This window comes from Centruroides sculpturatus, unplaced genomic scaffold (genome assembly GCF_000671375.1).
Source record: "Centruroides sculpturatus isolate CEXI.00-Female unplaced genomic scaffold, Cexi_2.0 scaffold1042, whole genome shotgun sequence".
NCBI lineage: Eukaryota > Metazoa > Arthropoda > Arachnida > Scorpiones > Buthidae > Centruroides > Centruroides sculpturatus.
Genome location: NW_019385274.1, coordinates 35,780 through 48,045, shown reverse-complemented (window position 1 = coordinate 48,045; position 12,266 = coordinate 35,780). Strand labels below are relative to the sequence as shown.

Genomic DNA, 12,266 nt, shown 5'->3' with positions numbered 1-12,266 from the left:
AAAAAATGATGAATTATTATTCTTTTTCTTGTCATAATTTATCAATCAACCTATTTCGACAATGATTCTTGTCGATCTTTAACTTTTTGTTTAAAAATTAAAGTTATATTTATTAAAAATTTCATGTATATTATTTTTAAAATGTTAAAATAAAATCAAAAATATGAAGCTGTATATAGGCCTATATATATATATAGAATGATTTAAAACTCGTTAATCAAATTAATAATTATAATAACTGTCGTTACTTTTGTATTAAAGAGTTCTTTCTCATAGTAAATAAAATTAAATTAAAAATACGAGTCAAAATTTACTTATCTAGAATTTTTATGAGTTAATTAATATTTTAATTTATAATGTTTTTTTTTTTTTTAATTTTCATTCGTTTCTAACTTGAATTTGATGCTTATTTCTTCTAAATTGTAGATTCTTTTTTTTGACGAAGGTTAATAAAGTTTTAAATTCCTATTTTAATAATAATTAAAATAGAAATTTAATGCAAAAAACTTTCTTATAAGAATTGGCATTATTTTATTTTCTCTTCGGTATTAAGGAAATTGGTTATTAAATTCTACGAAGCTGTCGAAGAAGAGCGTAAGATTTAAAAAAAAAAAAGTTTTATCTTTATCAATCTTTATGAGAAAGGAACAAAAGATATTGCTGAATCTAAATCTTATTTACATTTTATTCACAAATAACTGTCACTTTCTTTTTTTACCCTCCAACCATTCCGAAAGGGAAAGTAAAGGCGATCACGTGACTTGTGTCTACATCACGTGAGTTTTTTTCATTTTCACTTATACGAACCGAAATAAAAAAATCGATTCAAATTTAATTTATTTTTATTTCATCATTTGCTTTTAATATTTTAACACAAGCAAAATTATGTTTACTTAATTTATCGTTACATATTAGAATCTCCTTCTTACTTTCAAGAGGGTGTAGTAAAATATAATATGAGTTATGCACTCACACACTAATTTTAGCATAAAAGAATTGAAGATAAATAAACATCTTCGGTTGCAATCGTTGTAAAACGGCGCTGTGTTCGAAGTACTTCGATTCTCCGTGTTCTATACATCAAACAACACTCGAACCGCATCACTGGTCGGAGATAGGTGTCACCAGATGGGTTGATCGTTCTTCATCCGGGTAATTTCTGCTTCTCCTTCTTATGTCAGAAGGAAGAGCGAAACATATGCCACGAAATGACGAGCGAAGAAGTGTCAAACATCACAAAAAGTTACTCTACCCCTTTAAGTCCCCAACACGTCATCGACAGTAATGTGGAAGAGAAATCGGACGTCTCTTGGGAAGATGCTACATGGATTATGACTAGTTCGTTTATTATATTTACCATGCAATCAGGTATTAAACTATATTTTTTTACGTAGTTAACTAAATAAATAAAAAAAAGTCGCCTACTTTATTATCAAACGTGATAGCCTACAAAAAGATATTTGGAATCAGCGCTTCTTCGTGTATTTTTTAAAAATAAATTTTACAGCTTTTACGAATTTAAACGTCTCTAGAATATATAAGTTATATAAGAAAAAATGTTTTTCTACTATAAAATATTATCTTTTTGGAGGCGCTAACGCGACTGGATGCTGCTGTTTACATAAGCTTTCTATCAGAAAATCCTATAGAGAAGTGGAATATGATTTAAACCCATCTCGTAAATATTTACATATTTGACCTATCATCGAGCGAAATGTGCTGCTTAACACTGTAAAATATTTAAATATATACAGCCAACTACTATCCACCCTACTCTAAACCCATCGCCTCCCGAGACTTCTATGAGAATGTCTCGGGAAATCCCACTTTAGCTGTTCTCAACGTCATCCAGCTGTCTAAACAATGACTCATCAGTGTCAAATTTCAAAAAAAGGCGAGACATAGGAAAATTAAATTTGAAGCTTTTCTTTCAAAATTAACGCATTTCTTTCGTTTTTTTCAGTTTTAAGTATTTTTTATGTTTAATTTAAAATTCCTTTAAAAACACTCGTGCGGCAAGTGGTTAATATGTAGTTTATAGTGCAACGTGTTAAAGGGATGTTACATCACAAATTTTTGATATTCAATTGCAGTATTATTATTGTTAAAACTGGTAATAAAAATATTAAATTTGATAATTATTTAAAATATATATTTAAAATCTCTATATTTCAAAAAATATTTCGTTTTGATTCACTAAATTTTGTCATATAATATTACTATAGAATACACATAGAACTTAATAATTTCTTTGTAGTCATAACGATTCATACTGGAAGACGTGAAAAAGCAGACTAAAAGGCACGTTAACACAAGGAAGTGTAATTAAATTGAATTTATATAAAGTATTTCCTACCAGAATAACACTTGTAATTGCACACAATTCCAAGTAGAAATAAACTGGTGGCACTTCNATTAATTTTGTATTTCGTAAACATATTATTTTTTTTTCTTTTGTAATATTCTACAGAAGATTAATTTATTATTTTCTTTTTATAAATTTCAAGCGATATTTTATTAATATGGATTAAATCAAATTTTAAATAATTTTCTTAATAATAATTTTTTTCTATTTTTTTATGAGTGAAAATCGTGAGTTTAAAGCTAGCATGTATTGATATAGGCCTAATATGTAAGTTGACTGTTGACTCTTTATATAAATATATTACTATATTGTATAACTTATAATAGAGAAGTATATGTAACATAATACTGCATATAACACCTTCGTTTTAGGCATACATGCTGTGAATCTGTTATAGATTTATGCATTTTAAATATATAAATATCTACAAGGAGTAGTGTATTGTGATGATTATTAATTTATACATCTTAATATATGTATTAAAATATATTAGGCCCCTATATTAACTATTCTTGATGTTTTATTTTTCTAGTATTTACTTTTATATTACTGTAAATTTACAGTATTAAATTTAGTACATAAAATTTTTAGTTAGAGTAATGTCATATTTACAAGATTTTAACATTAATTAAACAATTTCTAAAAATATTTTCTTTGTTCAAATTTTAATATTGACGTTTTAACTTTCTTTTAAACGTAATAATTTAACTTCGAAGATAGACTAAGTAGAATAGAAGACGTCATACTCGAATAAATCTCATAACATAATAGGTACCGATTGGTAAATCTGACCTATTAATCACGGTCGTGCATTAGTAATTCTAAGATTATTTTATCAAGAATGTTACCTCGATCGAAGTAGATGTAAGCATTAAGTAGAATACGGTTAATAATGTTAATCGTGACTTATTATCTACTCGTTAAAGAAAGATATGACTTAACTTTTCTATTTACCACCCGCGTCGGAAACTGTACAATTAATTCGTTATTGAATAATAAAATCTTGGTATGATTTACATGTTTTGTTCACGTACTTATTTTTACTTTAAAATTATTTTTTTTTATTATTATTCTTTTATTTGCAGGCTTCGGGTTGTTGGAATCTGGATGCGTGACAAAGAAAAACGAAGTTAACATAATGGTCAAAAATGCTATCGACGTAATATTTGGAGGTCTCAGTTATTGGATGTTCGGTTACGGATTGAGTTACGGTAAAGGTCCTGGCACTAACAGTTTCTGCGGTATAGGATCATTTCTGCTCGATTCGGACGAGAAGAATATGGGAGAAGTGTTCGCGACTTACATATTCCAGTTATCGTTTGCCACTACCGCCACGACTATCGTCTCTGGTGCCATGGCCGAGAGGTGTAACTTTATGGCCTACTGTCTTTTCTCCTTCTTCAACACGGTGATATTCTGTCTGCCGGCGGGTTGGATCTGGGGAAATCATGGATTTCTCAAAAATATGTATGTGGTGGACATTGCCGGATGTGCGGCTGTTCATCTGGTAGGAGGTTCTTCCGCTTTGGTAGCATCAATCATGCTGAAACCTAGAACAGGACGTTACGATCAAGGTAACGAACCACCACCAATGGGTTCGCCTACTAACGCTCTGGTGGGAATGTTTATGCTTTGGTAAGTGTTACGGATAGATATTTATTAATCACTTTATTATTTATATATAGCAATAGTTTTATATAATTGTTATATAAAACTGTAATATATAACAGAGGAATTGATCATGTAAAAATTACGTTAAGAAACTTACAATATATATAATAGAGAGACGGAACACGATGCGAAAGTAAATATTTTCTCACATTTTTCAATATTTGCATATCGCAAATTGATTTATTTATTTTTATATACAATATAACTTAACTATTTGAATTATGGTTATTGTTATCAGTCATCTATTGTTATCAGAATTAACATGGACTAAAACAAGTTCAAATATATTTTTAAAACGTATTGTTTATTGTAATCGTAGTTTCAGTTATATTTATCATTATTTTCAGATATTTTACTTATTTTTAAATTGCCTTTTCTTATAATCAGCCTTTAATTAGTGCTGCGATTGGAATGACTAAATGTTAAACGTTTGAATCGTTTAAATTGCTGACATTTTATACTTCAAATAGCTGTTGTTAAAGAGGATGCTGTGAAAAACAGCACCGAATGAATCTCATTTTTTAATGATCATAACCAACGTTTCTATTAATTGTAGTCTTACTTATAACTCCGCTTAATGTTATCAGTCGTTTATTATTATTACATTTAAATGTTTTAAGCATTTTAATTTCAATATTTTACAAAAATTGTATCTTTGCTGGTAAAGGAAGAATGAAAATAATGATCATACTTTGTTAAATTAGATAAAGTATATTTAATGAATTATCTTTTCTATCACTTTGCCAAAATGTAAATCATTTATCTAAAATATTATCTTTTAATTCACTTATTTACTAAATTCAAAATTTCGAGATAATAACGAAAATATTTAATTTTACTCGTATTATGAGCTCGTTATTTTATGTTTGTTAAAACATCAAATCACTTATTAATTAGCTCATGTTACTGAAAATTTGTACACTAATTATAAAGATATTTAAAATAGCGATGATCGAATAAACTTAATTAAAATATTTTACATAACAGATTTTTTTAACGTCATCGATTTAAAGTGCATTTTACATATAATTAAGTAAGAAGATGGCGAAGAATGCATTTATTATACTACAAATGATTATAAATGTGTTGTTGACTACGTTAATATGTACATAGTAACATGATATAAGCCATATATATTATCTGATTATAATTTTTATTCTGTTTGTATAGTAATTATATTGTTGACTTAATTCCGCTTTATAACGTGAATGAAATATGAGTTTTTATGCTTTTCTAAAAATTCCATTTTTTATATCTAAAAATACGGTTTTAATCTGTTTGTATAGAATAGAAAATCCCGCATATAACTCAAAAATGTTTGTTTTTTCCCCCTTGTTGTTATCATTGAAAATATAGAAGAATAAGAAAACTTCTTTATAAAATTCTGTCAAAAACCTTAAAAGTGAGTGCGGCGTGTTTATCCCATCTCTAACAAGAAAATTTCAACAAAATGATATAAACTTTTAAAGCCATATAACGTACTAAACGAATAAAACAGTTTTATATAAACGATATAAAAATATACTTATTTTTAAAATATATTTATCACATTAATTTGTATCAGATGGTCTGATATAACTTAATTTTAATAAGTCTGTAATACTTTAAACTTCAAAAAATTGTTTGGTTTTTTTTTTATACAATTAATTTAATTTAAAATTTAACAATTTTTTTCGTTCGTAGGTGGGGATGGCTCGGTTTTAATTGCGGAAGTACTTTTGGTGTTACGGGACATAAATGGAAATATGCTGCCAGGTAAATTATTCTTTGTAAAATTAATCATCGTAATTGTCACTAAAATCAAACGTATTTATTTGATTTAGATACATTTTTTTAAAATAAATTTATCTTTTGAAAGAGTTTGAGTAAAAAAAAATTGATTTTACGTCATACATCTTTACCATTCTTATGTCATTTCTTTTATAATGAAAATATTTATTTTGTATAACGTCAAATTGACGTCACATCGTTTTTAAATGTAAAGAAAATGCTTTGAATAATGCAAAAATTGATGTAATACACTTGTAAAAGCTGAAACTAATGCTACTTAAGCAGTGGCGAATTTCCGAACAAGCGCACAAATGGGGCCTCATAAATTAAAGGGACCTTAAAATTCAACTTTCAAAATTAAAAATATTATTTTATTTAATTATTATTATTTTCTTCTTAAAAGAGTTAAAAATTATTTAAGAAATTTCTTGTCTCAACTCCATTTAATTCACTTGCCTATGATGTTTATAGAAAACGACATACAGTAGTTATGTTATTAGATTATGAAGTCTGATAAATTTGCTAAAGCGAGAAAAGTTCCGATATAGTTTGTTTTTAACCAATATAAAATTAAAACTGCCTAGCTATATTTAAAGGTTAGCTGATGTTCAGGGTGTATTAATTATGGGCTCACCAGTGGCCAAGCGGTCTTCGTTCCATGAAAACTGGGAGTTCGGTTTTCCGCGTTTTCTCCACGTCTGTAACGCCTAAATAGGGAAATAGGGTCAGGTTCCCTTAAAAAGACCTCCCGGAAGGCATCCCCTAGGCAGATTACCCAAGTGTTGCGTTGCCATAAATAAACAAACAAACTTAGCGTATTAATTATGAAAATTGAAACTTATTGGTACAAGAATTACTAAGTTTCATTAGGTAAAAGAGTTAAAAACCAAAATCTATGAAAATAAAAATAATTTATTTTTAAATTTGAATACTGATTTGTATTTCATAAAGTAGGTATAAAAAGGGTGTAAATATTCTTAAATAATTTTATTTTTAACAAAAATTAATAACAATATTTAAGACATAATAACAATTTACAGAAACAAAAATCGGATTTCTTTATTCACTTTATCAATCAGCGCATTTCTAAAAAACCCAAAAGATAAAATCGAATACCTTGAATGGACTTAATTATAACAAATGTTCAAAATGTTCCATTATTTACCAAACAATAGTGAAATCTATTATAATAATTTAGAAATAAATTTTTATTATTAGTAGATTACTATTGATAGATTTTTGAAATACAAATCAGTAGTAAATTTAAAAATAAATTATTTTTTATATCCATGGATTAATAGATTTTTTTTTTGTTTTTAACACTTTTACCTATTGAAACTGAATACTGTAATTCTTGTACCAATAAGTTTCAATTTTCATAATGAATACAATCTGAACATCAGTAACCTTTTAAATACAGCCAGGCAATTATAATTTTATATTGGTTAATTTTCAATGTTATTTCGCCATGTCTCACTCTTTTTAGACCATCTGTATAGTGCCTATCAGAGTAAAAAACGTGCACGTAGAATGCACACTGTAGGGTGTAGGGGTAGTGAAAATATTTACAGGGGGTCTTAAAATTGAAATCCGCCACTGTACTTAAGAATGCGTTAAGAAATATTCCCAGTGTATGAAACGCTTTCTTTGCATTTAACCTTCATGTTGTTGTTTTTAGTTCCAATTAGAAAGAAAATTTCTGGGAATGTCCCTATTATATGTATCAATTCAATTTTTTTATACATATTCTTCAGGATAAAACAGAATTAGTTGTACTATATTTATAAATTTTCCACTGGATCATAATTTCTTTCTTTGGAAGGGATTGCTTTCATACATTGTGTTTATAAAAAAATTAATGACGTATTATAAATAAACAAATTTATCTTACAGATCAGCAGTGGTCACAATTAATTCATCAGTGGGAGGTGGAATCGCAGCATTAATCTTCAGGTTCGCTTAGAAGTTTTTTTCTCTAATATTAAGAAAAATATTATATTTCTACACTACACTGAGCGTATTATTATAGTCGTAAAATAATGTATAAAATAATTTAAATGTTAAAAAAGACATTTAATTTAAAAGAAATGTGTAATTTTTATAAAAACAGTTACATTGCTCACAAGAGAAAGTTCCTCGTTCTGGATTTAATAAATGGAATTTTAGCTTCTCTGGTATCGATTACAGGTTTGTAAATATTTAATTCGTTTTAATTATTTGATTTTTATTTATCTTTTAATTTAGACAAAAATATATCCATTTAGCCGGTTGCGCTCTGTATCATCCTTGGGAATCTATAGTCATAGGAACGATAGGTTCTATCCTTGCGAGTCTGACGATGCCTCTCTTAGATAAATTACACATCGACGATCCAGTTGGTGCCATTTCTGTACATGCCGTCGGTTCCGTATGGGGTATGATTTCCGTGGGTTTTTTCGTCGAAGCGGACGGAATGTTGAATCTCACTAAAAATTATCAAGGTCTGTTCAGAGGAGGAGGATGGCATCTGTTAGGAATCCAAACTTTGGCCGTTGTATCTGTCACTGCATGGAGTATGAGCTCCACATTTTTATTGCTTTACGTAAGTCACGTTTTTTTAATTTTATTTATTTGAAGTTTTTTATAACTACGATATCTTTTATATCCGTATATTTCACAGATATAAATGTATATTAAAACCATTATTTAGTGACGTCAAAAATTACACAAAATGGAATTATTTCGATTTATTTATACATATATACTGTATATATAAAAGCAAAATTATTGAAAATAAATTTGGGGTATTGAGCAATTTATCGCCAGTCATAACAAAAAACTTATTTTTTTGTAATAAAATTTTTATTTTCTAGTTTTATACACATGCAGAATGGAAGCTTAGAAATAAATTTTAAAAAATCAATCAATAAATTCAGTAAATTCGACCATTTTAAGCCTAAGGACCAGTGAAATGCTTGAAAATATTCTACGGACCACTAAGTTGTGTCATGTTTTAAAACCTATGTGAGAATTAACAACAAACATACTGTGCCTTTTATAACATTATAAATCCAAAAACATGTTTTGAATACATACAAAAACATAATTAATTAAACTGAAAGTAAACTATTAAAAATCATCTCGTAAACTGAACAAATTTTATATCTTTATTAAACAAATAAATAATATGATACTATTTACTTTTAATTTAAATCTGCTTGCGGATCACCTGTGCCAACAGGTAGTCAGTTTGAGAAACACCGAATTAATTCATTTCTTAGAATTAAATAAATAACTTATTTACCAATCTTTACGTAGGATTAATTAGAAACAAAACGCTTATAAGAGTATTATAGACTATATTTCAATTTTTCCTATAAATCATTATTACATTTTATTACAAAATTAATACATTATTACATTTTTATATTCAAAATTTCCAACAGTTTTATTATATTTTTAGTGTATTAACAAAGCAATACCAATAAGAATGACAATAGAGGATGAAAAAGCTGGAGCAGATCTAGTAGAACACAATATACGTTCAGAATGGAACACTATTTTGCAAGAAGAACCTTTGAAATTGGATCTAACAACAACAAATGGTTTAAGAACAGCTCTAGAATCGATACGATTGACGTCATTTCCGATGTTAACATCGTCCACCCAGACCGACCAATCGGAATCTAAATTTCCTAAAGATACGGAGAGCGATAAACACAACGTTAACGAGCCGAACTGAATTAATTAAAAACAATATATTGGATTTAATCAAGCTTTTATTCAGTCGAGATAAGGAAAATATAATCAGAATATTCCTGAATTAATTACGGACCGAAAGAAAAATTATATATATACACAGATCATATATACGTTGTATATGACGGTTTTATTGGAAGGATAAAGTTTTAAATAATAATAAAAAATACTGTAAATATTTTTAAAAAAATTTATTTTATTATAAAATTTATGTGCATAACATAAAATATACTGTAAAACTGAAGTTAATATTTTTTTGTTAATTTTTTCAATTAGTTATATTGTAAAAGTATGCCGTTTCCGGTAGAAAAATCTCTTCTGGTAATGGGTCATTAATAAAGTATTATAAAAGATAATGTCTTATTATTCTGTATAAAAATTTATGTACTGTATTTAAAATAGAATAAAAACAATTAAATTCCAAATTTTCTATTGGAAATTATGAAGAAAACGATAAACAATAATTGTATAGCGTTTCGAAGTACAGTGTAAGCTACTCGGAAACAAGAAAAATTGATTGTTTTTAATCAAGGAAATGTATATTTATTATCAAATTATATTTAAATTTTTTTTAATTGAATAAAATATTTTATAAGCTTTCTGTATAAATTGTAGAATAGAAATAATTTTAGGGATATTAACTACACGTGTAGGTCCTAAAGCAACACATGATAAGCTTTCTTAGTGTTCACAAAGCAAAAAGAGAGAAAAAAAATAATAATAAATAAGAAGCAAATGTCAAAATGATTCAAATAAGTTTATTTTTTTGTTATATAGTGATATTATATCGTATAATAATGATTGATTAGGATGGCACTATTAATGTTATATAATAAAATGTATAATATTGATATATAATGTAAAAATTTTAAACTGTGTATCAAAATTTTTAATAAAGTTAATATTATAATTCTATAATAAGGTAATTAAGATATTATATATGAATATTAAGAACCAATAAATAAGAATTTTTTTTCTGTATGTGAAAAAATAAAATATTTTGATCAGCTTTAACTGGTTATCAGCTTTCACACAATACAAATTGGTTCTCGTCTTCATCACAACTAAAGGAATCATCGTCTCCGTCGTCGTATTGCGAATTACAATCGCAGCATCCAAAACAATCCTCGGAAAATAAGAGAGAAATTTAGCAATAAAATGTTTATTGGTAATTTCACAAGTGAAGAATCATCCCAATCCTCGTTATCAGAAAGATAAAATTGTTCCTTGCGCATTTTATCAGTGCTTCTATCACATTCTTGACAAAGATTTAACTTATGTTAATTATTATTAATTTTGGACATTTTCGTTTCACTATAAAATATATTCTACTCCAAATCAGTTCAAGATATGGTAATTTATCTCGAAATTAACTTGGATAATATAGCCCCCGAAATCAGCCTGGAAGTAGGCTGATTTCGGGGGGCTATATCTCGCGAATGGCCAAATTTAGAGGTGTGGTTCTTTTGATTTTTTGCTGTTATGGGCATACTCTACAGCTTTTTTAAGGTTGCAATTCACATCTGCAATCTTACCTTTTCATTTTGTGCTCTTAATTAAGCTCCAGAACCTGATAATTGACTAATGACAAAGATGGGTAATTCTATTTTTTTATGAAAATATTTTTGTTCAGTACAGCATATTGTGTAGTTTGTCAAAATATCACTTACGTGTACATCTGAAGCAAAATATCCTTAAGAAATAAAACAAAAATCTCGAAATTGTATTCCTGATTCTTCAAAAATCACCCATTCTCACAACAAAGAAAGCGAAAAGAATAGAAAAAATGTATTGTTGCTCACATTCTTACGTTTTCTCCTGAAGATGAAGCTAATTTATAATAATAAAAAATATTAGAAGTTTTTAATATCCGGTACATATTTATTTATTCCCGTTTTATCGATCCTTATTACGAATTAGTCTATTACTATAAATTAATTTCCTTACGTTATAGAAAAGCAATATCTAATAAACTGTACATTCGGTATAATGGTTAATTGCAGAGATTCTATAATAAATGGCTTGATTTCGGGTGTAGTTTGTAATTATTTTTGATTTCGTAATGTGCCCGTAAAGAACTTTTTTATAGCAATACAATGTCCTACACGAGCCTGGCTCCGTCAGTATAGCGGCTAAACTATCGAAGAATATCTTTAAAAATAATAATTAAACACACTACATAATTAAAGAAATAAGTTATACAATCCTTTATATTGTCTTGAAATAGCTTCCCAGTTTATCAATCGAATGAGAGCCATTTTATCGTAACGTTTGTTTTCATTTTGTTACGTCCTAATGAAAATTCCACAGTTAATGACATATTTATTCAATTTTAGACATATCTTTATTAGATTATATATCAGGTAAGCCCTATAGTGGGTAGTCGGAGGTAGGACAAGGTCGTACCTCTTTTCCCTGCAACGGTTTGGTGGAAATCGCCCACTTTGTCACTGGATGGTGTTTTTGTCCTTTTGATCCCGTGAGGTGGGGATCGATTAGTCAGGTCGAAGTAACGAAGGAAGAGAGGGGTCGTCGGTAAGGCGTCGACCATATCCAAATAAAAGATACCATTAACAGATCAGTTCGTAATCACGTAATAACGTAATCAGTTCGTAATTTGTAAAGAAAAGTTACTTTTCATAGATGAGATTTCTTCTCAAGAAATATCGCTGAGAGAAGCAGTTACAGCTAATTCGAAAAGTGGAGGGTAAGGCTATACAGT

General features: G+C 27.9%; 1 protein-coding gene across 2 annotated transcripts; it reads left to right on the top strand.

The window, feature by feature from the left end:
* Positions 1–1,017: 1,017 nt before the first annotated feature.
* Positions 1,018–11,844, top strand: LOC111637036 (putative ammonium transporter 3). Of its 2 annotated transcripts, XM_023382444.1 has the most exons (7): positions 1,018–1,368; positions 3,451–4,000; positions 5,720–5,791; positions 7,700–7,759; positions 7,917–7,993; positions 8,071–8,387; positions 9,249–11,844. In XM_023382444.1, exons 1-7 carry the CDS (start codon positions 1,209–1,211, stop codon positions 9,525–9,527), a joined length of 1,515 nt encoding a protein of 504 aa, XP_023238212.1. In that variant the 5' UTR covers positions 1,018–1,208; the 3' UTR covers positions 9,528–11,844. The 2 variants fall into 2 exon arrangements, with proteins under 2 accessions (XP_023238212.1, XP_023238213.1); XM_023382445.1 differs by lacking the exon at positions 7,917–7,993 and having other exon boundaries at positions 8,051–8,387.
* Positions 11,845–12,266: the final 422 nt, after the last annotated feature.

Bases quoted from the DNA above. Each gene is read 5' to 3' on its own strand.
- LOC111637036 (XM_023382444.1), top strand. From the start codon at position 1,209: ATGACGAGCGAAGAAGTGTCAAACATCACAAAAAGTTACTCTACCCCT. The intron at 4,001-5,719 runs GTAAGTGTTACG...TTTCGTTCGTAG, and splicing joins GTGGGAATGTTTATGCTTTG to GTGGGGATGGCTCGGTTTTA. The intron at 5,792-7,699 runs GTAAATTATTCT...TTTATCTTACAG, and splicing joins AAATGGAAATATGCTGCCAG to ATCAGCAGTGGTCACAATTA.